Source organism: Rutidosis leptorrhynchoides, chromosome 2 (genome assembly GCF_046630445.1).
Source record: "Rutidosis leptorrhynchoides isolate AG116_Rl617_1_P2 chromosome 2, CSIRO_AGI_Rlap_v1, whole genome shotgun sequence".
NCBI classification, from domain to species: Eukaryota; Viridiplantae; Streptophyta; class Magnoliopsida; order Asterales; family Asteraceae; genus Rutidosis; species Rutidosis leptorrhynchoides.
Window position 1 is genome coordinate 399771641 of NC_092334.1, and position 26819 is coordinate 399798459.

The 26819-nt window shown below is 34.4% G+C and overlaps 1 protein-coding gene across 1 annotated transcript; it reads right to left on the reverse strand.

Moving 5' to 3' along the window:
• Positions 1-1469: 1469 nt before the first annotated feature.
• LOC139892221 (ABC transporter G family member 25-like) lies at positions 1470-26819 on the reverse strand. The gene is made up of 2 exons (XM_071875266.1): positions 25900-26819; positions 1470-2594 (listed from the first exon to the last, which is right to left on the reverse strand). The coding sequence occupies exons 1-2, from the start codon at positions 26810-26812 to the stop codon at positions 1585-1587; spliced, it is 1923 nt and encodes a 640-aa protein (XP_071731367.1). The 5' UTR covers positions 26813-26819; the 3' UTR covers positions 1470-1584.

Here is a 26819-nt window from a genome sequence, read left to right on the forward strand (position 1 = left end):
TACTGCTATTAAACCAAATTTATGTGTTTCTTTTGATCCAAGTGATAAAGTTAAATTGTTAACTAATATAACTGAGTATTAGAAGTTAGTTGGCAGACTTATCTAGCTTACTCTCACCAGACCTGATATTTCTTTTTGTGTTCACGTTCTTAGTCAATTTATGCATACTCCTTTAAAATCTCATTTTGATCTTGCATTTAGAGTATTAAGGTATCTCAAGGGAGCCCCGGGTAAGGGAATTCAACTTGTAAAAGGTAATAGTTTCAGCCTTAATGCATATTGTGATGCTGATTGGGGTAAATGCAAGGTCAATAGAAAGTCTGTTACTGGATATTTGACTTATTTTTGTAATTCTTTATTTTCTTGGAAAAGCAAGAAACAAGCTACCATAGCTAGATCTTCTGCAGAAGCGAAATATAGAGCTATGGCTATTACAACTTGTGAAATCGTCTAGATTAAAAAACTTTTACAAGATTTAAATGTTTTTGTTAATCTTCCTATTGAATTATTTTGTGATAATAATTCTGCTATTCAAATAGCTGTTCATCCAGTTTTTCATGAAAGGACCAGGCATTTTGAGATTGACACTCATTATATTAGAGAAAAGGTTTCTTGTGGTCTTATTAAGACTGTTAAGGTTCTTTCAGACTTGCAACTTGCTGACATCTTAACAAAAGGTCTAAGTGTTACTCAACATGGTTTTCTCACAAACAAGTTAGGATTATATGATATGTACCAAAAATAAGTTTGAGGGAGTGTTAAAATTAACAATTGTTAATTACTCAAACTTATTTGTGGTGTTTTCTAGTATTTTATGCAGGTTTTGTCATTGTTTTATGTTGAGGGATCAAAGGTGTCATTTATGGATTCTAGTACTTTGGGGTCAAGATTAGAGTATATATCTGACAGAGTTGAGAATCCATACATCAATCATCTCATTCGTTTTTCTGCTTCACCTAAAAAACCCTAATTCGTTTATACTAACTAGAGTGCAGTTGGATCATCACTTTGATGATCCTGTTTTCGATTCTGAGTGTTTCTCTTATGTGAGATTGTTACAAAGTAATTTTGGCTAGAATTATTGTGTTAGGGTTTGTTCATCGATCTTCTTTCACATCTGTGTGATTGAATTGTTGTCCTGGAAGATTTAAGTGTTTAAGGTGTTGTTGGTGATATTCGTTATCAATTTTAACATGTTCTTCGCAGTGGTGTCCATTTGGGCGGGTCTGGTTCAAGCTGCTTCTTTTATGATAATCTAGCCTTTTATTTTTTCAACATGATTCATACTTTGTAGGTTGCATACACAATGCTTTTATTCATCCATTTGAATAAGTAGGAGTTGTATGCGCATCACAATTACAGTATAATTTTAACACCCCAACCAAGCTTGAAACTAAATAAGCAAATATATAAACTTTTTATATAATAATTATGAAAGAAAGAAAACAAAGAACATATGAAATCCTTTACATTTATTCAAGTATGGTTCCTTGAATTTGTTAACCGCAACATCATGTGGGCGTTTCATCCTACTGTTACACCAATATCGATCACTAGTCACAAAAAAACCTTTATTTCGTTCACTTACACCTTAATTCGCCTAAGCGCAAGGTAAGCCAATAATCTATAACCAAAGAACATAATAACCAAAACACCTATACACGTACCAATCGACATTTGACCTTCAATATCGTCTTCAATGAACTTACAACTCGCATGTTTATCTGCATATCGGAAACACCCCAACAAATACCATATATCCCATCCTTGCCCATATTGCACGTGAATTAGTAATCTGTAACTATAAAACGTCGAAGAAATGTATTTCATCCAAGCCATAAAAGCAGGCACTTTATGCACATAATAACCTCCTGTTAACACAAAAGCTAACATGGTCACAGTTACTACTGTAGACCCTTGTTTAGCGTCCATTATAATCGCACCAACTGCAAATCCAAGTCCTTGCGAGACAAGTACGTACGCTAATAATATCACCAATGTTAAAACAAAGGCCCATGGTTCGGGTTTTAGCCCACACATCCAATAAGTTATGGTGAGAAACAGAGTTGGTAGAATTAGTTCCATAGGTGCATCTCCAACGATTCGAGCCATAAAATACGACGAAAGTGAATACATACCGGAAGCTCGTTCTTTAGTGAACACAGCTCGATCTTGCGGGAACGCAAAAACTGCGTTAAACGATGGAAAAACACCCCAAAAAATCGAAAAGAAGAATAGTAAACCAAGTCTATCTTGTATGTCCCTATAATCTGAATGCCACCACATAGTGCCAGCTAACAATGCGGCTGTGATTACTTGGATAACACGAAGGGGATTGAAAGTTTCGTGCTTTCTTTCTTTAAGGCTTCGTTGGATTAAAATTGTGAACTCGTTAAACCACGTGTTGACACCGTTTGCACATCTCGTTCTGTATTGTTTTGGTTCTAGATTCTTTACCGGCGTATGTTCTTTCGACGCGGTATCTAAGCACGCTTCCTTTATTTTCGACGCTAGTAAATCGTTGTACGAAGATGTCAAAGTGTTCCTTATGTTTGGTCTGTCTTTTTCAGTTATCGAGTCGTGTTGCAATACACCTGGCAGGATTAAATCGTTAAAGTTAGCACAAAGTGTTTGATCATGCATCATAAACATAAAACAACTAAAAAGCAAATCTAATGGGATAATGTTTGACTGCATATATAACATCTACACATGCACAAAGGCAAAATTTTCCTTGACCATTTAAAATAAACAATAGATGCTTTTTTATGTAACTTTTTGGTCAACGTATAAGGATATTCCCGTTAAGGCTGCTCGAAAAAAGGCGAGTATGTTTACTCAGATGTATGTACGCAGTTAAATCGAGTTATATCGTGACCGTTTTCAACCGTTTCCTTTGTCATTCTAAATATTTTTGCTCAAATGTACGTGACATAACTGGTTTATCCCATGATTTCTGACCCTTTTTCTAGCTACCTCAAAATGTGTTCCTAGTGACGTTTGAACTTGTGACCTCTTATATGATATCAACACGTCATCCACGTACTGGCTAATCGGTTTCATATAAAATGAAAGATGTGTAAGCTATAAAAAAGGTGAGAAACCACTATAAACGAAAGATGTAGATATATAAACTAAGAAAAGATGTATAATATATGTTGGTGTTGTAAAGTACTAGTGCACTTAAATCACTACTAATGGGATAAACGACAACCACCCACACCCTAAACAACTTTATTATCACAAAAGTGTGTCACTTTAATAGTATTATTATTGACCCCCATAACATGTGACTACAGTCATTCATATATATTTATTTCCATCTTACAGTTAAAAGGAGCTGTTTTACAAACTTCCAATCACAAAAACAGGCTAGATCGACACGTTTCCATGTACAACTTATCAATTATCATACATGTATATATAATTAAATTAAATAATCAATATATAAATATATAAACGATATTATATGGTTGTATTTGGCTTTTTATGATATGACTATATTGGTTGGCTGATGATCACTCATGTTGTGCATAAAAATATACGACTATTAACTTGATTTGACAACCTTAATTATTAAAAGAACCCTTTTCAAAAAGTGGGAATTATAATTTGATTGACGGTAACTAAATGGAATATATATGGATTATTTAATTAATAGTACTCAAAATGGATCACTTTTTTTTTTTTTTTTTTTTTTTTTTTTATCTTAGTTTACAGGGGAAGGGTGAACATTATTATTTAGATGTATGTGATTACTCTGTGATCGTTTTTGATTATATCTTTGACTACTCAATAAGTATGGTATTTGCCGTAACAAAAAAGTATAAGTTGATGTTTATCATTAAACATACTATGTTACTTGTATATATAAATTAACATGAAAAGCAATAACCAAATGATAACCAAATTTCAAACAATACTTGTTAACATATCTTGCTACTATGTATAACAACCCTCATATTTCCATACCTGAATTGACTAATTTGACTATAAGGTTGTTATCCATACGTAATATATAATTAAATTCGACGTTGATCAAATATTTATTTTTAGTTGACACGTTCTGTTAACTAAAGTTTACACTAATTATATAAAATAACTTTAGTTAATATTAATGCGTATTATATTATATTTAAAACTATATGTAACATAATTATTAATTAAATATAAGTTATTTTAATCATTATATATATTTTTAGCTTATAAAAAAAAAAAATAAATAAGATTTTTTTTAATAAATTAAATAATGAGCCCATGAATTTTGACTAAATATTTTCAAAAACAAAAACTTATTAGAAACATTTTTAACATGTTTTTATTATTTTGTCAAAATTGGCACCTTTATTTTATTATTTTTTTTTTCTTTTCACTAACCATTTTTTACCTATAAATACATGGCTCCTCATTCATTTTTTCTTGCCAAACACAAAAACTTAAGTTATTCTCTCAAAACCTTGAAGAAAATTTGAGGTACTTTCTATTTTTATTAATTTTTTTCAATATTGTCATTTATATTTATATTTATTGTATATTCTTTGTAAAATTCGAAATTAATTATGTTTATATGTTATAATTAGTATTATAAGTGTTATGATGCATAAAAATAATTTTGATAATTTATGGAATATTATTTATAATTAAATACGAATTATGTAGTGTTTAAACGTAAAAATAATGTAAAATTCGTAATAAATACTTTTAACCAAAAATAAAATATATATAATTTTTTTCTGAGTTTTTAAAACTTATATAGATCTGAAAAAATTATAAAAATAATTACTTGGGTCGAATTGGTATTTATTATATAATTAAACTCTATTATTATGTAATTCGAAGGTAAATTAAGAATAATTATAAAATAATAAAAAAATATTTTTTTAAATATTTTTCTACAGGTTATTAGACTGATAGAAACTTATAAAAATTATAAAAATAATTATTTGGGTTTATTTAGTAATTATGTAGAATTAAAATTATTTTGTGAATACATTAAGGGTAAAAATAAAAATAAATACAAAAATATAATACAAACATTTTCTTAAATTTTTCTACTAATCTATATGATTAACTAAGACTATAAAAATTATGTATGTAATTTTTAGATATTTAATTTATTATTTAGACATTTTTGAATAATGTTCGATTAATAAAACACTATTATTTTTGAAGTAATTTAGGTATTTTTTTAAAGGTAATTATATTTAATATATATAAGACATACTAAGGTATAATAACTAAATATTAAATAAAACTTAGGTTATATTATCACATATATAATTATTAAGTACATTAATAATTCGTTGTGTGTATACACCTAAAGTGAAGGTTAATCAAAGATAATGTATAATTCATGTGAACTTCATCGCTACTCACGGTCGTAAGTGAATGATGTCTAGGTTGCCATTTATGGGTAAGCTTGTGGATCTCGAATGCCATGACTTAGATTCTGGTCAAGAATCCTGGGCCCCCGGTTACATCTGGTCATTCCTGACTTATTTGATAGCAACGAAGTTTGAGTAAAGTTATACAACGTCTTGCTAAAGATTAACCCGAACTTTCTAAAATTGGAAAATTACTATAAGTGAAAACTTTCCATAAATAGTAACCTTCTGAAAATGGAAATTCTTTAGTGAACCATTACTATCAATATAGTACTATATACTATTGTCTGTTAGGCAATGTCTGATCATACGTTCTATCTCTAGGTTGAGATCTCGGTCACGTCCTTCCGTTCAATTCTTTCGTGTGCTACTAAGGTGAACTTCATAGCCCCACTTTTTACTGTTTCATAACTGTTTTACAACTTTTGGGGTGAGACACATGCTTGCTTTATAACTATTTTACACTTAGACACAAGTACTAAATTGTTAACTATGCTGTCATGCTTTGATTCATGCTAAATCCCTACCGTAATATCGTCAATTGCTACGTTTAAATGCAAACTTAATTATTGTGAGTAGGCCTATTGAGAGTAACGCCTCTAACCATTCGACCGTTGGTCTTTGGTTACATAATAATGATTCCACGACACTGACAGTACAATGTGTCATAGGATAAACTTGTTTAGTAGCGATATTACAAAATGCAGCAACACTTTTAGATTGATATTTCTATATCAATCAACTTTAAACTAAATCTTGTGGTCTAAAACTTTGGATATTATTTATAAACCTATGAATTTCACTCAACCTTTTTGGTTGACACTTTAAGCGTGTTTTGTCTCAGGTGATGATTGAGCTAGCTGCTACTTGCTACTAGATGATTGATGTATGCTTTGCTGCTTGCATGGAGTCCATCATTCATATTTATCATTTTGTTTAAGACATTTTCCATTTACTGTACTCTTATGATGTAAAACTTTGAATAATGCTTCCGCTGTTTATTTAATAAATAAAACGTCTCATTTAGAGTCGTTCTCGCTTATACAACTGTGTTATGATATGATTGGTCACAATTACCCCTGGTCCATTTTGGGGGTGTGACAGATTGGTATCAGAGCAGGTTGTTGTAGAGAACCAGGATTGCATCTTATGTGTGCCTTATACAATTAGGTACCTTAGCAATGTAGGACTACAATTTCCTTTGACTATAGTGCCTTTAATTGTTGCCTTTAACTGTTAAATGCTACACTATACTTTAGAAACTTTACTTATCTTAGAATGCCGAGCCAATCTAAGAACTCTGCTCATTCTCCTAAGTACTATTCAATTCCGCCACCACATTTAAATGCGACACCGTTCTCGACATTCCTATGTCATTTATCATGGTTTTGTGTATTATGTATTACATGAAATATTATCCATGAATTTTTTAAACTCCTATATTTGTTACTATTCATACTCAAACGTATATAACTCCTTGTTATATCACGTACCTATATGCTTTATGCCTTTATGCATCAGTTTGCGAACCGAAAAATGTCATCGAGTTATCGAGAATCTCAAAGACATTATAATGTCATCACTACTCATATTCATTACTTTTATACCTTTTATTTCTCGTTATTGAATTTTCTTGACGGATGGCGTCTACGAAACTCTAGAATGGAAGGGTTTGGATTACCGATTTAACGGATCCTATAGCTCAAGCCCCTAGACCTGAATAGGCCATTACGAATTGAAAGTCTTTAATCAAAAGATTATCAGATTACATACTTATCATTTTATGATCTCGACACGTCATACTGCTATTATTGGATTATAGACACATCATATCTTATTATATCTTATCATATCTATCTTAATAAACTTTGTCTAACACTTTTCCTAAATTTCCTCCGTAAATTACGAAAATCTTTTTGCTATATATACGTATATCAAGAAGACAAATATATCATTCAATATTCAACACTCATCTCATAACAAAAACCCTTATTCCGATCAGATAATATGGATTTCTCACATGATTCCTCGAACTCCTCGAGCTCCAATGGCAGCATAACCAGGAATGAACCAACCAATTAGTCATCATCTATTTTGGATGAATTGGGGATGAGTTCGTAGTAAACTTAATCAATGGAGACAAGAAGAAGGTGATCCCTTCCACCAACCGAATTCACCTCTTGGTGAAGAACCTGAAGCACTTACCGGCGAACCCGTTCGGAACACTATTTTCACCCTCATTTCCAGGGTATCCAGTCACGAATATATAATATCTAAAATTCTAGATCTTATTCATCCACTTGTCCGAACCGCCAATCACCCCGGAATAATAAAAGAAGTCAATGAGCTTCGCGCTCGAGTGGTGGCTCTGGAGAATATGGTGCGAAACCTACGAACACCAGCAGCAGCACCAACAGCATAACCAGTACCAACAGCATCACCACCAACAACATCAGCTTCACCAATAACAAACACCATAATCTGTACCTCGGATATCAACATCATACGCCCATAGATACCAAGGAATATTAGTAATAATGAGTTAAGATGTATTGACTCATTCTTCCTAAAGAACTATATATGTATACTTTATATATATGGATTGGAACAATAATAAATCTTTTCGTACTAAGCTATTACGTGTAAATCTTAACTAGTATGTACTACTTGGTTAATTCATATCACTAATATGCTATAATGTACATCCTTCGTTAATGACTTAATGATCATTAATCACTGCTTCAGCACAATAAACTCCATTTCATAATAAATCAAGTGTATTATTCAAATACATGTCTGACTTTACACTTCCATTTTCGATGTACTCGAAACTTTTTAGAAAACATTATTTGTGTCTTGTGAATTTCACAAGAATTCCACGAGCACCAACATCATATACCGAGGTATATCAATAACAATGAATGATGAAATATTGATTCATAACTCCATTAAAGAAATATTTCGCGACGATTATGTAATCTCTCAAGTTTTGAAGATTATTTATTCTTGTTCCAACCGCAAATCAAATGATTTTAATATTATGTTAACTCATTAAATCTATATTATATTTGAAGAATATATATATGAACGTATATCTCCATAAATATTGTAATTAAAGTTCTTTTGTACAAACTGTTAATTGTGAAAATATTTTATCGGGTAGGTAATACCCGAGAAATATTTATATCTCACATTAATATGTCGCATTGTACATTCTTCAATTCTGATTCAATAATCAGTAACTATACTACTTACGTTCACAAGATATATGTATCCGTTCACTAAAGAACAACCATTTTCGTACAAATTCAATTACATATTCTAATTTTGACATATCAGAATCCAAGTAAAGCTTTAGCAGGTCTTATCTTTCTAAAGATTACTAAATTCATATATATATTCATTCGTATTTTGTGATGAATTATCACGTTAAACCACCAAAATTAGAACCATTGATGGTTACATCCTATGCTTAAACACTTCAAATTCAAAATTCTTGAAAACATCTCGGATTGATAATCAATGATTCAGATTCGTTAATCTTGAGAATGCTGACGAAGCAGCAAAAGCTATAGGTGGTCTTAATGGCCAAAAGTTTGATGATAAAGAATGACATATTGAAAAAGCTCAGATTTAGAACTGAAAAACGGATTGAGCTAACCATGAAGGAGACCATGGACAAATCACAAGGATTAAACCTGTAATCAAAGAATCTAGATGATTCGAATTCTGATGAAAACCACAAAAGATCTCCTTACGCATTCTAAATCCTTACAGAAGAATTTTCCTCATTATCATTGGATCTTAGAAAATTCTAAGATATCATCGTATCTTTCGTTATAAATATCCTCTGTATTTCTGAAGATACCTTCATAACTATTATTGTCCGAAATTATTTATCACTTCGCACTATCTGTGTTACATAATAAAGGAAACTATTTTAGTTTCTATATTTCTATAACATACAAGTTTAAATTTTGAATGATTTGAGGTAGTGTTGGGAATTGAAGCCGGAGTTAGTATAATATAATGACGTCAGGCCAACATGATTATATTACAGTAAGTCATGCTAAATTTTTAATAGAAGATGATGATTCATAGACTGTTTATAATCATCATTTGCCATGTTACATGACTTTTACATTCTACTTAACCTCTGAACATATCAAGAACATATATTCTTGATAGTTCTATCCTTAGTAATTCTAGTAATTTGACAAATCAAATCGTGCTATTACCTTTCCTTCTGCTTTGTATATTATGATCATTCGAAACTCCATACCTACAAATTCTAGACCATTATTCGCTTGACTTGAAGTCGGGAAGGAAAAACAAGAGCATAGAGCTCCGACATATAAGGGAAAATATAAAGCCCGATAACAACACGGAAATTACAAACCGTGTATATCAATGCGTATAGCAACATAAAGACACGGGAGAATTAAAAACACTATAACCCCAAGGTAATTGTAGAAGTAAACAGATTCCTCTGGGGGTAAATGAAAAAGAAGAATGACAGAAACGATAGTCAGAAAAATATTCAGGATAAGAACTGGATGGAGCATTTTCACAATCTTTGAAAGTATGAATCGAGAAAGAAAGTATAGAAGTGGCGAAGATAATGAAACAGAAGAAGCTAATTTATAGCAAAATTCTAGACACAACAATCAAGGCAATTTTAATTTTCTTAATTACCGGAGAATCAAATCTTATACAGATTATAAAGATTTCCTTTAAATCCCTTGAATTCCAGAAATCACCTTTAATTATGTCAAAAGTTAAGGCAAACTGATATTTCCTTATTTCAAACTTTTAAGATAACTTCATTTATACTCTTCCTATAATCGAATCGTTTTATCCATATTACTCAATGTTGATAAAACAATATTTTCAACTCATATTCATCATTCTTGTTGTAAAGAATGACAATCTCTATCAAATTTCACGACTATGATTTTCATGAACTCCTATCTATTTTGTCTACCCTAGCGTGGTGGCATAAACGCTCAAGATTTAAATGAGCTCGATATTATTCATAACACATTTTATATATCCAATTTACTGAAATGACTTGTATAACATCATCATTTTGAATGATCTCCGCATTAATAATAAAATGCACGTCGTAGAAGAACTTGTAGAAATTATGGTATGTATGATTTTAATTCTTGAAACAGAACAATATTCTATCCGTTGGAATTCACGCAAGGCCCCGAGCATACCTGGGAACGTGAAAACCAAATAAAACGTAAATATCCTCGTCTATGTACGAACAACACCGATTAATGGCAACAACTAAATTTCGGGACGAAATTTCTTTTAACGGATAGGTACTATAACAACTCTCATATTTCCATACCTGAATTGACTAATTTGACTATAGGGTTGTTATCCATACGTAATATATAATTAAATTCGACGTTGATCAAATATTTATTTTTAGTTGACACGTTCTGTTAACTAAAGTTTACACTAATTATATAAAATAACTTTAGTTAATATTAATGCGTATTATATTTAAAACTATATGTAACATAATTATTAATTAAATGATAAGTTATTTTAATCATTATATATATTTTTAGCTTATAAAAAAAATAAAAAAAAGAAATAAGATTTTTTTTAATAAATTAAATAATGAGCCCATGAATTTTGACTAAATATTTTCAAAAACAAAAACTTATTAAAAACATTTTTAACATGTTTTTATAATTTTGTCAAAATTGGCACCTTTATTTTATTATTTTTTTTCTTTTCACCAACCATTTTTTACCTATAAATACATGGCTCCTCATTCATTTTTTCTTGCTAAACACAAAAACTTAAGTTATTCTCTCAAAACCTTGAAGAAAATTTGAGGTACTTTCTATTTTTATTAATTTTTTTCAATATTGTCATTTATATTTATATTTATTGTATATTCTTTGTAAAATTCAAAATTAATTATGTTTATATGTTATAATTAGTATTATAAGTGTTATGATGCATAAAAATAATTTTGATAATTTATGGAATATTATTTATAATTAAATACGAATTATATAGTGTTTAAACGTAAAAATAATGTAAAATTCGTAATAAATACTTTTAACCAAAAATAAAATATATATAATTTTTTCTGAGTTTTTAAAACTTATATAGATCTGAAAAAATTATAAAAATAATTACTTGGGTCGAATTGGTATTTATTATATAATTAAACTCTATTATTATGTAATTCTGTAAGATCCTGTTTTCTTTTTGGGTTTGGACGCCGTCCAAACATTTGGGACGCCGTCCCAGTTTGAAGACCTGGACGCCGTCCAACATTTTGGGACGCCGTCCAGGATGGCTGGTAGGCATGTCTTTTTGCTTTTAAATATTTTAGATGGGTAAATTGGTAATTTCACTTGGTGGACGAATTTTAAAGCCCTAGATCAGTTTTGGGAGTCTCATTACTCCATTCACAACCACCAAACATCATCTACCTTAATTCTAGAGAGAGAGTGCTCTTAAGTGTGAGAAAGCTCAAATAGGAGAGGAAGAAGCTTGTTTCGGGTTCAAGCTCGAGCATTGAAGTTGTTCAGCTCCTCGTTAGCTTCGTTTTGATTGTGGTGGTAAGCCCTAAAATTGATTTCTCTAGTAAATATGTTTAAGGGTTAGGGTTTGGGTTAATGTTGTACATAAAACCCATGTATGAGTGATTTGGGGGTTTTGGGTAAGTTTGGGTCATGAAGACCCAAATGGTGACTAACCTAGGGTTTTGAAAGGGTAAATGGTGTAAATGGGTCTTAAAGACCTAAGTAAATACTAATACACCTATAGTTAATGTTAGTGGGTGTGATTTGGGTTGTGGGTGACCCAAATGGGTGTGTTGACCTAGAAATGGGTCAAATGGGTCTTTGATGACCTAGGTTGTCTTGCATGTATGAAAACGAGTTAACCTTGTGGTTAAAAGTGTGTTAAGACCTTAATTGGCTAAAGTTAGGGTTTTTGGTGAAGTTAACCCATTATTAGGGTTAAAGGTGCAAAATGGGTCGGGATTGCACTTAGGGTCAAAAGACTCTAGATTGTTAAGTGAGTTGCTTGACCGACTTGAGTTGTGAATTGATTATGTGCTAAAATGTAATAGGTACGTTACATTGACGTTGCAAGTTCGGTTATCTTACACGAAGACTTTGAGGTGAGTGGAATAATTAAATGCGTATGTATATAATGTATCTATTTGTTGTAGCGTGAAAGGTGTAGTGTCGAGGTGTTAAGACACCACGTTTCACGTGAAGAGTGTAGCATCGAGGTGTTAAGATGCCACTCGGGTGTAGCATCGAGGTGTTAAGATGCCACCTAGGAGTGTAGTGTCGAGGTGTTAAGACACCACTCCGTAAAATAATGATTGTTGCATCGAGGTGTTAAGATGCCACTCGGGGTGATGTGCCGAGGTGTTAAGGTGCCACCCTAGGGGTTAGTGGTGCGAGGTGTTAAGTGCCCTAACGGATGTTATGAACACCGATGGCGTTTTCGCGAGCGCCGTTCCCTTGTACTATTGGTTAACCATGGTTATTTGTGTTGTAAGCATATTATATTATTCGAGTTACATTTATATGCGGATGTTATGCTAGCTTGGGGGTATTGGTGAATTATAGTTTGTTATTGCGACGATAAGCTAATGTTGTTTGCTAGCATGTTTGCGGATGTGTAAGTGTATGCAAGTAGGTATAATTATATATGTATTCGTATAATTATTGCATTCACTAAACTTTGCTTACCCTCTCGTTGTTTACCTTTTTTTATAGGCTCGGGCGTTGACAAGGGTAAGAGCGTTCAATTGGATTAGTGATCTCCCGCTTGTTTTGTTAGGGGATGCTTTTGGGTGTTAGCTTTTGGAGTTCGACCGAGATTGGGTAGTTTAACCCCAAACACCATGCTCTAGTGTCGTTTGGAACTTAAACTTATATTTGGTCGAAACTTTTATTTTAGAACGAAACTCGTAAAATGGGCGATGTGGGCCCGTTGATGTAAAACTTGATTTGATGATGAAAATCTCTTAGTTTCACTTATATTGACTTGTGGTAAAAAGGTTTTCGTTTGAAAGTGTCGGGAAGCGGGTTTTCCGCTCGTGTGAGTTGGACCCGTGATCAGTAGCTGGAAGGCCATTGGGACGCCGTCCCAATTGATTGGACGACGTCCCAGTTGTGTTGAGCTGGACGCCGTCCCAAAACTTTGGACGCCGTCCCATATTACTGAGCTGGACGCCGTCCAGGATTCTGGACGCCGTCCAGATGCACTGCCATAAAAAAAAAAAAATTTGGTACGCGTTTTTGGGTTTATGAAGTCGGGTTGTTACAAGTGGTATCAGAGCATGGTCTTAGGGATTTAGGCGACTTGAGATAGGTGCCTAGACTTAGACTTTATTGTGTGAGCGCCTTATGCGGGACTTGTAGGTCTTTGGGTCTAATCGGGAATTGTTAGTGCTTTGGTTTATGAGAATTAACCTTGTGCTAATTGTTTTGTGTTGTGTTTAGCAATCATCAAGCAAGACGGACGTTGTACTAGCAAGTGAATGCGACGTGCTCGCGTAACAACGAGTAGCTACCGTTGTTACGGGTGCAAATCGTGTTAAACAAGCAATGTACGACGATTGTTGAGCGAGATAGAGTAGTGTGGCACATATGTTTATACATATGTAAATTGTCCTTTCGTTTTTATGGTTTAACCTATTTCGTTTTATAGAATGAAGACGAGAAACGGTCCCGATCATGATAACGGAAGTACAAGCGAGGACGCCGAGTTTTCGGCCAAGGTTGAGGCCGTCTTTAAAAAGTTAAAAGCGGATTTTCTTACGGACGTCCGAAAGGTCTTTCAAGATTCGGTCGATGGGCAGGTGACCGATTTGATAAATGAACGAATGAAGGCCACTATCGAAGAGGCCCTTGACGCTAGGAATATCTACCCTCGCGGTGAAGGAGGTGAAGGAAGGCGGGACTTCCACTACAAGAACTTCAAGGATGCTCAACCCCCAATGTTTAATGGGGTGCGGGATCCTTTAAAAAGTACATGTTGGATCTCCGATATTGAGGGAGCTTTCCGTACCGCGGAATGTCCTCCCGAAAAGAAGGCGAGGTATGGCTCTAGCATGCTACGAGAAGAGGCTAAGTTATGGTGGGATGATAAAATCAACTTGTATGGTGAGGAACAATGTATGGGCTTGACGTGGGAAGAGTTTAAGAAGGAGTTTTTCAAGGAATACCGAACTTCTTCCGATCTCGATAGAATCCGGGACGAGTTGCACCATTTGCAACAAGGCTCAATGGACTTAGTTACTCTTAAGTCTACATTCTTGGCAAAGACTCGTTTTTGCCCGGAATATCTTGGTGATGATCATAAGCTCATGAAGGATTTCTACCGTACTTTGAATGATGAGTACAAGGGGAAGATTAGTCGGGGTATGGCTAAGTCTTTTGATGAATTGTTCGAGTTGGCTCGGGGTTTTGAGCCGGAGGTTCCAAGAAAGAGTGATTTCATATTTTCCAAAAGAAAATTTGAAGGTTTTAGTTACTCTAACGCCTCAAGCAAGAAGAGCAAGAGCAAGAGGGGGGCCGAAAGTGTCAATAGTGCAAAGAAGGGCACTACCGGCGGGTTTTCTTATACGTGCTACAATTGTGGGCAACCGGGTCATATGGCTCGTGAGTGTCCGAAACCACGTTCCGGAAACAAAGTCACTTGTTTTAATTGCGGCAAAGAAGGGCATAAGAAGCCGGAGTGTCCCGACTTGCGAAACGACAATGTGAAACAGTTAGAGAAGGCGGCGGGTACGGCTAGGGGTCGCAACTATTTGATGACCAATGATGAAGCCAAACAATCGCACGAAGTTGTCTCAGGTACTTACATGGTTAATTCTAATCCGGCAAGGATTCTTTTCGATAGCGGTGCAAATTTGTCGTTTGTGTCTCCTAAATTTGTGCCTAAACTTAATAGACCGTTAGCTAAGTTAAGTCGTCCGATAGAAGTCGAAATAGCGGACGGCAAGACGGTGCTAGTGGTTGATGTGTGTGAAAATTGTGATGTTGTTTTTGGTGCCGAAACCTTTAAAATTGATCTTATTCCAATGACCTTGGGCGACTTTGATATTGTCGTTGGTATGGATTGGCTCAATCGTTATAGAGCCGATATTGCATGCCATGATAAGTTTATTCGTGTGAAGACCCTAAGTGGGGGAGAGTTAATTATTCATGGTGATAAGCGAAGGAGACCGGTGCCGATATGCACTTTTGCACGGGCACGTCGTTTTGTTGTTACCGGTGGCATGGCTTTCCTTGCTCATGTTGTTGATACTCGCAATGAGCCACCACCTATTCGTGAAATTCCGGTTGTTAGTGAATTCGAAGACGTTTTTCCGGACGAATTACCGGGTGTTCCGGCGGAAAGACAAGTTGAATTTCGCATCGAGTTGGTTCCGGGGGCTACCCGCATTGCTAAAACTCCTTATCGTTTAGCACCAACGGAAATGCAAGAGTTGTTAAATCAAACCCAAGAGTTTCTCGAGAAGGGTTTTATTCGACCGAGTGCTTCACCGTGGGGCGCTCCGGTGTTATTTGTGAATAAGGAAGATGGTAGTATGCGTATGTGCATTGATTACCGTGAGTTGAATAAAGTGACGATCAAGAATCGTTATCCATTACCTAGGATTGACGATTTATTTGATCAACTTCAAGGTGCAACGTATTTCTCTAAGATCGACCTACGGTCCGGCGATCACCAAATGCGGGTCCGTGAGGAAGACATAGAGAAAACGGCTTTTCGAACGCGTTACGGGCATTATGAGTTTGTAGTTATGCCCTTTGGTCTTACGAATGCACCGGCGGCATTCATGGATCTTATGAACCGAGTGTGCCAACCTATGTTGGACAAGTCGGTAATAGTGTTCATTGACGACATACTAGTCTACTCGAAAAGTATGAACGAACATGAACATCATTTGCGTGAAGTATTGAAGACGCTACGAAAGGAGAAGTTGTATGCAAAGTTCTCCAAATGTGAATTTTGGCTAAGGGAAGTTCAATTCCTTGGTCATATTGTGAACGAAAACGGTATTCAAGTAGATCCGGGGAAGATCGAAACGGTGAAGAGTTGGGGACGACCGACTACGCCTACGGAAATCCGAAGTTTTCTCGGATTGGCCGGTTATTATCGTCGGTTTATCCAAGATTTTTCTAAGATCGCTTCTTCGTTGACGAAATTGACAAGGAAGAATGCGAGGTTTGGTTGGGAGAACGAGCAAGAAATTGCTTTTCAATTGTTAAAAGAGAAGTTGTGTCAAGCTCCGGTGTTAGTGTTACCGGAAGGTGTTGAAGACATGGTGGTTTATTGTGATGCTTCCTTAAATGGTCTCAGGTGTGTTCTAATGCAAAGAGGTAAAGTCATCCCTTATGCCTCTCGACAATTAAAGGAACATGAAACGAGGTATCCGACTCATGATCTTGAGTTGGCGGCGGTAGTGCATGCGTTGAAAATTTGGCGCCATTACTTGTATGGTGTCAAGTGTACGATTTATTCTGATCATAAGAGTTTGAAACATCTCTTTAATCAACGAGATTTGAATTATCGCCAACGTAGGTGGATGGATGTGGTGAAAGACTACGATTGTGAAATACTTTATCATCCGGGTAAGGCGAATGTTGTCGCGGATGCGTTGAGTCGAAAGAGTCAACATTCGGCGATAAAAGTGGGGTCATTACGTTTGATTATTACCAACGATTTTCTTGAAAAGCTTGGTGAGATTCAAATAGAGGCTTATGTTCACAACAAGCATACGGAGCGAATCGTGGGCCAATCGGAGTTTATTACTATGGGTCCGCGTGGTTTGTTGTCTTTCCAAGGAAGGGTGTGGGTGCCTAAGATGGGTGATTACCGACGAGTGCTACTTGATGAAGCACATAAGTCAAAATACTCCATTCATCCGGGCGCGACGAAAATGTATCTTGACTTGAAGAAAGATTATTGGTGGCCGGGCATGAAACGTGATGTTGTGAAGTATGTTGAGCAATGTGTCACGTGCTTACAAGTAAAAGCCGAACACCAAAAGCCGTATGGTAAGTTGCAACCGTTAGAAATCCCGAAATGGAAATGGGAGCACATTACCATGGATTTCATTACAAAGTTACCTAAAACGGTGAGAACCCAATTCGATTCGATTTGGGTTATAGTTGACCGATTGACAAAAAGCGCTTTGTTTCTTCCCATTAAAGAAGCGATATCGTCGGAGGCCTTGGCTAAGTTGTTTATCAAGGAAGTGGTCTCGCGACATGGGGTTCCTATATCTATTATTTCGAATTGAGATACCCGTTTTACATCTCGGTTTTGGGAAAAGTTTCATGAAGATATGGGTACGCAATTGAAGTTGAGCACGGCGTATCATCCTCAAACGGACGGTCAAACCGAACGTACGAATCAAACTTTGGAAGATATGTTACGGGCGTGCATCATTGACTTTGGTGGTAGTTGGGATGAGCATTTGCCTTTGGTGAAATTCTCGTACAATAATAGTTATCATACTAGTATCGGGATGCCACCTTATGAAATGCTTTATGGGCGTAGGTGTCGAACTCCCGTTTGTTGGGGAGAAGTGGGTCAAAGAGAGATCGGGAGTACCGATTTGGTTTTAGACAAATAGCAAGATCGATTTGATTCGGGAACATTTGAAGAAGGCTCAAGATAGGCAAAAGTCGTATGCCGATAGACGTAGGCGATTGATTGAGTTCCAAGAAGGCGATATGGTGATGCTTAAGGTTTCGCCATGGAAGGGTATTATTCGATTTCGAAAACGGGGAAAGTTAGCTCCTCGGTTTATTGGGCCGTTCAAGGTTTCAGCTCGTGTTGGTGAAGTTGCATATCGATTGGAATTACCCGAAGAGCTTGCGGGGATCCATAATACATTTCATGTTTCCCACCTCCGTAAGTGTCTTGCGGATGATTCCTCATGGATGCCTTTAGACGAGATCGAGCTAAACAACAAGTTAGAATATGTCGAGGAACCGATTGCTATCCTTGACGAGAAGGTGAAAATGTTGAGGAATAAAGAGGTGAGAACTTTCAAGGTTCAATGGCGGCGAAGTAAAGGTTCCGAGTTCACTTGGGAACCCGAAGAGTTCGTGTTAGTTTATCTTCCCTCGTGTCATGCGGCTTGGATTGCGAGGTCGCAATCCGGTTCAAGTGGGGGAGAGTTGTGAGATCCTGTTTTCTTTTTGGGTTTGGACGCCGTCCAAACATTTGGGACACCGTCCCAGTTTGAAGACCTGGACGCCGTCCAACATTTTGGGACGCCGTCCAGAATGGCTGGCAGGCATGTCTTTTTGCTTTTAAATATTTTAGATGGGTAAATTGGTAATTTCACTTGGTGGACGAATTTTAAAGCCCTAGATCAGTTTTGGGAGTCTCATTACTCCATTCACAACCACCAAACATCATCTACCTTAATTCTAGAGAGAGAGTGCTCTTAAGTGTGAGAAAGCTCAAATAGGAGAGGAAGAAGCTTGTTTCGGGTTCAAGCTCGAGCATTGAAGTTGTTCAGCTCCTCGTTAGCTTCGTTTTGATTGTGGTGGTAAGCCCTAAAATTGATTTCTCTAGTAAATATGTTTAAGGGTTAGGGTTTGGGTTAATGTTGTACATAAAACCCATGTATGAGTGATTTGGGGGTTTTGGGTAAGTTTGGGTCATGAAGACCCAAATGGTGACTAACCTAGGGTTTTGAAAGGGTAAATGGTGTAAATGGGTCTTAAAGACCTAAGTAAATACTAATACACCTATAGTTAATGTTAGTGGGTGTGATTTGGGTTGTGGGTGACCCAAATGGGTGTGTTGACCTAGAAATGGGTCAAATGGGTCTTTGATGACCTAGGTTGTCTTGCATGTATGAAAACGAGTTAACCTTGTGGTTAAAAGTGTGTTAAGACCTTAATTGGCTAAAGTTAGGGTTTTTGGTGAAGTTAACCCATTATTAGGGTTAAAGGTGCAAAATGGGTCGGGATTGCACTTAGGGTCAAAAGACTCTAGATTGTTAAGTGAGTTGCTTGACCGACTTGAGTTGTGAATTGATTATGTGCTAAAATGTAATAGGTACGTTACATTGACGTTGCAAGTTCGGTTATCTTACACGAAGACTTTGAGGTGAGTGGAATAATTAAATGCGTATGTATATAATGTATCTATTTGTTGCAGCGTGAAAGGTGTAGTGTCGAGGTGTTAAGACACCACGTTTCACGTGAAGAGTGTAGCATCGAGGTGTTAAGATGCCACTCGGGTGTAGCATCGAGGTGTTAAGATGCCACCTAGGAGTGTAGTGTCGAGGTGTTAAGACACCACTCCGTAAAATAATGAGTGTTGCATCGAGGTGTTAAGATGCCACTCGGGGTGATGTGCCGAGGTGTTAAGGTGCCACCCTAGGGGTTAGTGGTGCGAGGTGTTAAGTGCCCTAACGGATGTTATGAACACCGATGGCGTTTTCGCGAGCGCCGTTCCCTTGTACTATTGGTTAACCATGGTTATTTGTGTTGTAAGCATATTATATTATTCGAGTTACATTTATATGCGGATGTTATGCTAGCTTGGGGGTATTGGTGAATTATAGTTTGTTATTGCGACGATAAGCTAATGTTGTTTGCTAGCATGTTTGCGGATGTGTAAGTGTATGCAAGTAGGTATAATTATATATGTATTCGTATAATTATTGCATTCACTAAGCTTTGCTTACCCTCTCGTTGTTTACCTTTTTTATAGGCTCGGGCGTTGACAAGGGTAAGAGCGTTCAATTGGATTAGTGATCTCCCGCTTGTTTTGTTAGGGGATGCTTTTGGGTGTTAGCTTTTGGAGTTCGACCGAGATTGGGTAGTTTAACCCCAAACACCATGCTCTAGTGTCGTTTGGAACTTAAACTTATATTTGGTCGAAACTTTTATTTTAGAACGAAACTCGTAAAATGGGCGATGTGGGCCCGTTGATGTAAAACTTGATTTGATGATGAAAATCTCTTAGTTTCACTTATATTGACTTGTGGTAAAAAGGTTTTCGTTTGAAAGTGTCGGGAAGCGGGTTTTCCGCTCGTGTGAGTTGGACCCGTGATCAGTAGCTGGAAGGCCATTGGGACGCCGTCCCAATTGATTGGACGCCGTCCCAGTTGTGTTGAGCTGGACGCCGTCCCAAAACTTTGGATGCCGTCCCATATTACTGAGCTGGACGCCGTCCAGGATTCTGGACGCCGTCCAGATGCACTGCCATAAATTTTTTTTTTTTGGTACGCGTTTTTGGGTTTATGAAGTCGGGTTGTTACAAATTCGAAGGTAAATTAAGAATAAATATAAAAAAATAAAAAAATATTTTTTTAAATATTTTTCTACAGGTTATTAGACTGATAGAACTTATAAAAATTATAAAAATAATTATTTGGGTTTATTTAGTAATTATGTAGAATTAAAATTGTTTTGTGAATACATTAAGGGTAAAAACAAAAATAAATACAAAAATATAATAAAAACATTTTCTTAAATTTTTCTACTAATCTATATGATTAACTAAGACTATAAAAATTATGTATGTAATTTTTAGATATTTAATTTATTATTTAGGCATTTTTGAATAATGTTCGATTAATAAAACACTATTATTTTTGAAGTAATTTAGGTATTTTTTTAAAGGTAATTATATTTAATATATATAAGACATACTAAGGTATAATAACTAAATATTAAATAAAACTTAGGTTATATTATCACATATATAATTATTAAGTACATTAATAATTCGTTGTGTGTATACACCTAAAGTGAAGGTTAATCAAAGATAATGTATAATTCATGTGAACTTCATCGCTACTCACGGTCGTAAGTGAATGATGTCTAGGTTGCCATTTATGGGTAAGCTTGTGGATCTCGAATGCCATGACTTAGATTCTGGTCAAGAATCCTGGGCCCCCGGTTACATCTGGTCATTCCTGACTTATTTGATAGCAACGAAGTTTGAGTAAAGTTATACAACGTCTTGCTAAAGATTAACCCGAACTTTCTAAAATTGGAAAATTACTATAAGTGGAAACTTTCCATAAATAGTAACCTTCTGAAAATGGAAATTCTTTAGTGAACCATTACTATCAATATAGTACTATATACTATTGTCTGTTAGGCAATGTCTGATCATACGTTCTATCTCTAGGTTGAGATCTCGGTCACGTCCTTCCGTTCAATTCTTTCGTGTGCTACTAAGGTGAACTTCATAGCCCCACTTTTTACTGTTTCATAACTGTTTTACAACTTTTGGGGTGAGACACATGCTTGCTTTATAACTGTTTTACACTTAGACACAAGTACTAAATTGTTAACTATGCTGTCATGCTTTGATTCATGCTAAATCCCTACCGTAATATCGTCAATTGCTACGTTTAAATGCAAACTTAATTATTGTGAGTAGGCCTATTGAGAGTAACGCCTCTAACCATTCGACCGTTGGTCTTTGGTTACATAATAATGATTCCACGACACTGACAGTACAATGTGTCATAGGGTAAACTTGTTTAGTAGCGATATTACAAAATGCAGCAACACTTTTAGATTGATATTTCTATATCAATCAAATTTAAACTAAATCTTGTGGTCTAAAACTTTGGATATTATTTATAAACCTATGAATTTCACTCAACCTTTTTGGTTGACACTTTAAGCGTGTTTTGTCTCAGGTGATGATTGAGCTAGCTGCTACTTGCTACTAGATGATTGATGTATGCTTTGCTGCTTGCATGGAGTCCATCATTCATATTTATCATTTTGTTTAAGACATTTTCCATTTACTGTACTCTTATGATGTAAAACTTTGAATAATGCTTCCGCTGTTTATTTAATAAATAAAACGTCTCATTTAGAGTCGTTCTCGCTTATACAACTGTGTTATGATATGATTGGTCACAATTACCCCTGGTCCATTTTGGAGGTGTGACACTATACATGCCTTACGAGCAGCGTAGTGTGTTCTTGTTCATTGGACGATAACTTTACTAAATAGGTTCGTTAATCACTTAGGTAAATTTGAAAGCTGGAATGAAATTAAGAGATGTTATATCAGTATGTTTTAGTTACTAATAACAAGTTTCACATGATAAACTTATATTACAAAAATGTGGCACGTACACCATGTTGGAGACAATGGACTCATATCTCACAAAATATTGGAGATAATCGACATAATCAATTACTTGGAGCCAAAGACAAGATCAGTTAAATTAGAAAATAATTAATTTATATGTTTCCATATTGTATTCCTTAAATTAAGGATTGATTGTTGTAATTTTACTGATCTTGTCTTTGACTCCAAGTAATTGATTATGTCGATTATCTCCAATACAAAAACAAGGAAAAAGAAGGGGAAAAAAGTAATCTAAGGACACTTCAATGGTTTGTATAGGGTAGGTATTCCAAGTAACTAATGAGGTTATATACCTATATACGGAGTATGATCTATCATTTTGCTATAAACTAACTATTAATATTAATATTAATTAATAATTAATTAATGTAAATAACCATTAAACTAGATTAATTAAAGAAATAATCTTATCAAAAAATTAAGTATCTTTTTTTTTTTTTGAAAAGCAGAAATATTATAGAAATATGTACAGAGAAGCATTGTAGAAATATGTACAAAAAATTAAGTATCTAATAAGTATCGAATTCCAGTAGAATGTTGTGTGTTCCACATGTTTAGCTTTAGCTATAACAAAATAAAAAAAAAAAATAGTTGGATGCACACTAGATATAAATGTTGTGATCTAAAATTAAAGTTATCACAATTTTCCATTAAACAGTAATTAAAACTAATAAAAAAAGACACCTTTTTATAACTTTTTTAAAACGTGAAAAAGTATGGTAGAAACTTTATTCCCCACTAATAATCATGAACAAAATATACTCTTATTTAACCTTTATAATAACTGGTAACATGTATTATTGCTAGTTCCCTTTGAGGAAAAGATGCCCTTTCCAACTCATGATAAGGACAAATTACAACAAAAACGTATATAATTTGATTTGTAATACTTGTTACTCTGTAATATTTTTCTAGAAAAATAATAATCATACCTGATACCTCTAAGGACTATAATTAAGCATTAACTCTAAAGTTGATATTTTTAATACTACGTATAAAACTATATATTTTTATGTTAAATTGAACATTTGAATTTAAACATGAAAATTACATTATAATTGAAAAATTAATATTTTATAATAAATGATTAAACGTAGCTCTCAGAATCACTTTTCGCATTTTTAATACATTTTAAATGTACATTAACAAGTTATTTTTTACAATTTATTAATAAAATTATTGTGAATTTTTTATACATGATGATAAAATTATCTAATACTATTATTAAATTTATTTTATAAAAAACATACATAGGTTTTTAAGTGGTCATATAAAGGAGTAACAGAAATAAAAAATAAATATACGTAACTTATAATAGGTGTCAGTGTCAAGTGTATTTTGACTTTGTTACTAGCAATTCATGAAAACAAAGTGACTCCAAACTATGAATCATATCTTCCCGGCATTGGGAACCAACAGATCGATCGATAAAAATAGACGCAAATGGGTTTACAACCATCTACACGTGTCACCTTTCTACTTATGCCACATGGACACAACCTAGAGTATCACTAACACAGTGGCGGACCCAGAAAATTTTACCGAGGTGATTATTTTTTTAAAAACGTAGAGATTTTTTTTGCACAATATGGAGGTTTTAGAGCAAAATTTTGAAGTTTTTTGGGCAAAATAAAAAGATTTTGGGCAAAATATGAAGGTTTTGGTGCAAAGTATGAAGAGTGGGGCAAAAAAATTCCACCGGAAGCAAAATCGAAAAATCGAAAAAATTTGCACTAAAAATTACAAATTCACTGGAGGCGGGCGCCCCACTCAACTAATTCGACGAATATCCGGTTTCTACTCTTCTATAGCACGACAATTAATCCGGCATCAAATTTAGTGTACCCTATGTTTTTATAAACTTATCCTCAAATAAATATCCACATTTTCATTTTAATTATTATTATTATTATTATTATTATTATTATTATTATTATTATTATTATTATTATTATTATTATTATTATTATTATTATTATTTTTATTATAAGTGTATGTAAATTTAAATTTCATTTCTAAAAAAATGTTTATCTTTAGGTTTTTAACTTTAATAACAAAGTTATACTTCTAAGATTTTTCATGTTCGGTTTAGAGAACTCCATCATGATTATTTTCAATCTTTTTTATCATACAAAAATTCGAAGCTAAGAATTTTTACAAGGATGTGGGCTAACAATTGCACTACCTTGAATCGTTTTTACCTTTAATTACAATTTTTTTGCAAAAGTCTAATATATATATACGATAAAGTAACATTAAACTCCATAAATGAAAAATCTTTATGCATTAGTTAAAATTGTGTCAGCCATCAATAAAGATATTTATCTGACTTTAAAAGTCACTACATATAATTATTACTCCGTTTTATTATTTGACTTTAAGACAAGTTACCACATAGTATTGTATATTATATTATATTATATTTACTAAAACTAAAAATATAGCCTTGACTTTAATACATCATATATTCAATGATTATTATGTAATTTTTTAAGCTACTTTTTACTAGATATTTATCTATAAAAATACGTAGTATATTTTTAAATGCTCCCACCACCGCCTTTCTTACCACTAACTTAAAGTTCTTTTACATTTTCAAAATATGAAATTAAATTAACGAAGGGTGCGTGACTGCGTGTACTTTGTTTATTGATTCATTTTCAATTTTAAAAATATTCACATGTAATTAAATTATACGTATAGATGCATGCATGTATCTATCTTAACAAGTTGTTGGGCCTCGATCTAGACCTTGGCGGCTAGAGATCAAGACTTCAAATATACCATTTTTCTTTTAATTCATTTGATAATTGATAATAAATTAATACTTCAACAATCACTTTCACCATTAAATAATTAAATAAAATCAAAGAAAACGAATGAAACTATACATCTTACTATAGATAGTATATATTTGCTAACTGATAAGATTTTTTTGTTCAACGCGACGATTTATGACGTTTTATAATATATATCGGTTATGGTTATTGGTTATTGTACTATTTAAAGTAATCCAAATTAATTAGCTTAAAATAGAGCATGAGTAGTCTCTCTTCACATAAATTAGTTACGTTTTAATCTCTTCATTAGTATATCTTTAAAAGGTGTTAATGAATCGGAATTATGACAATATACATACTTACATTAGTATCATTATTTATTGGTTTTTGGCATTATTTACCTAATAGTCATCATCTCAATATAATTCAATCTCATGGCAGCAAATATCTGTTGTTTGATATTTCAACGACACAATAATATAAACACAAATGGACACACTCAATAAGTCAACAAGTCAACCTAAGAATGCCAAAAAAATAACAGTTGGACAAAAGAGATTAAATTAACGTACCATTTGCTAAATCGAGCAAGAAATCAGCAGGGTTCATCGGAAACGTTGGCCGAAAACCGACCGAATCGAAATACCTCATTGCATCACATCCTTTTCCGAAATAAATGCACCTTCCTTCCGACAAAACAAGCACGGTATCAAACATTTGAAAAACTCTACTAGACGGTTGATGAACTGACGTCACAACCGTCTTTTCTTTATTATGTGCCAACCCTGATAGGGTTGACACAAGCTTATGAGCCGATGTCGAGTCCAGACCTGACGTCGGCTCATCTAAAATTAACAAACTAGGGTTTATTAGCATTTCATGTGCAATGCTCACACGCTTTCTCTCTCCGCCTGAAACCCCACGAATAAATGTATTTCCAATTATTGTATCCTCACATTTACACAATCCTAATTCTGTTATAACAGAATCTGCGACCTCTATCTTCTCCTGGCGAGTCAAGCTCCTCGGGAGACGTAAGAGGGCGCAAAAAATCAACGTTTCCCGCACTGTTAAGTGAGGGTACAAAACATCATCTTGTGTTACAAAGCCAGTGTGTTTTAGTACATTTTTTGTAAGTTTTCGGCCATTTGCAAGTACCGAACCGGTGAAGTAATGTGAAGATAGTCTTCCGGCTAGTGCGTTTAAAAAGGTTGATTTTCCACTTCCTGATGGACCTAAAACTGCCATGAGTTCACCCGGGTGAACCATGCCAGTGATCCCATTTAGAATGGTGCGTTCTTGAATTATGGACTCATTTGAATAATTACCACCTTTGAACATGGTTGTAATTAGACCATGACCGGTTTTTGTGTTGCTTTGATCTATTTTGATCTTGTAACATATGTCAATGAAGTGTAGATGAATTGGGTAAGATAGTTTTTGAGGTGGATGTTGTTGTTGTTCTTGAATTGTTGTTGTTGTCATTTTTTAA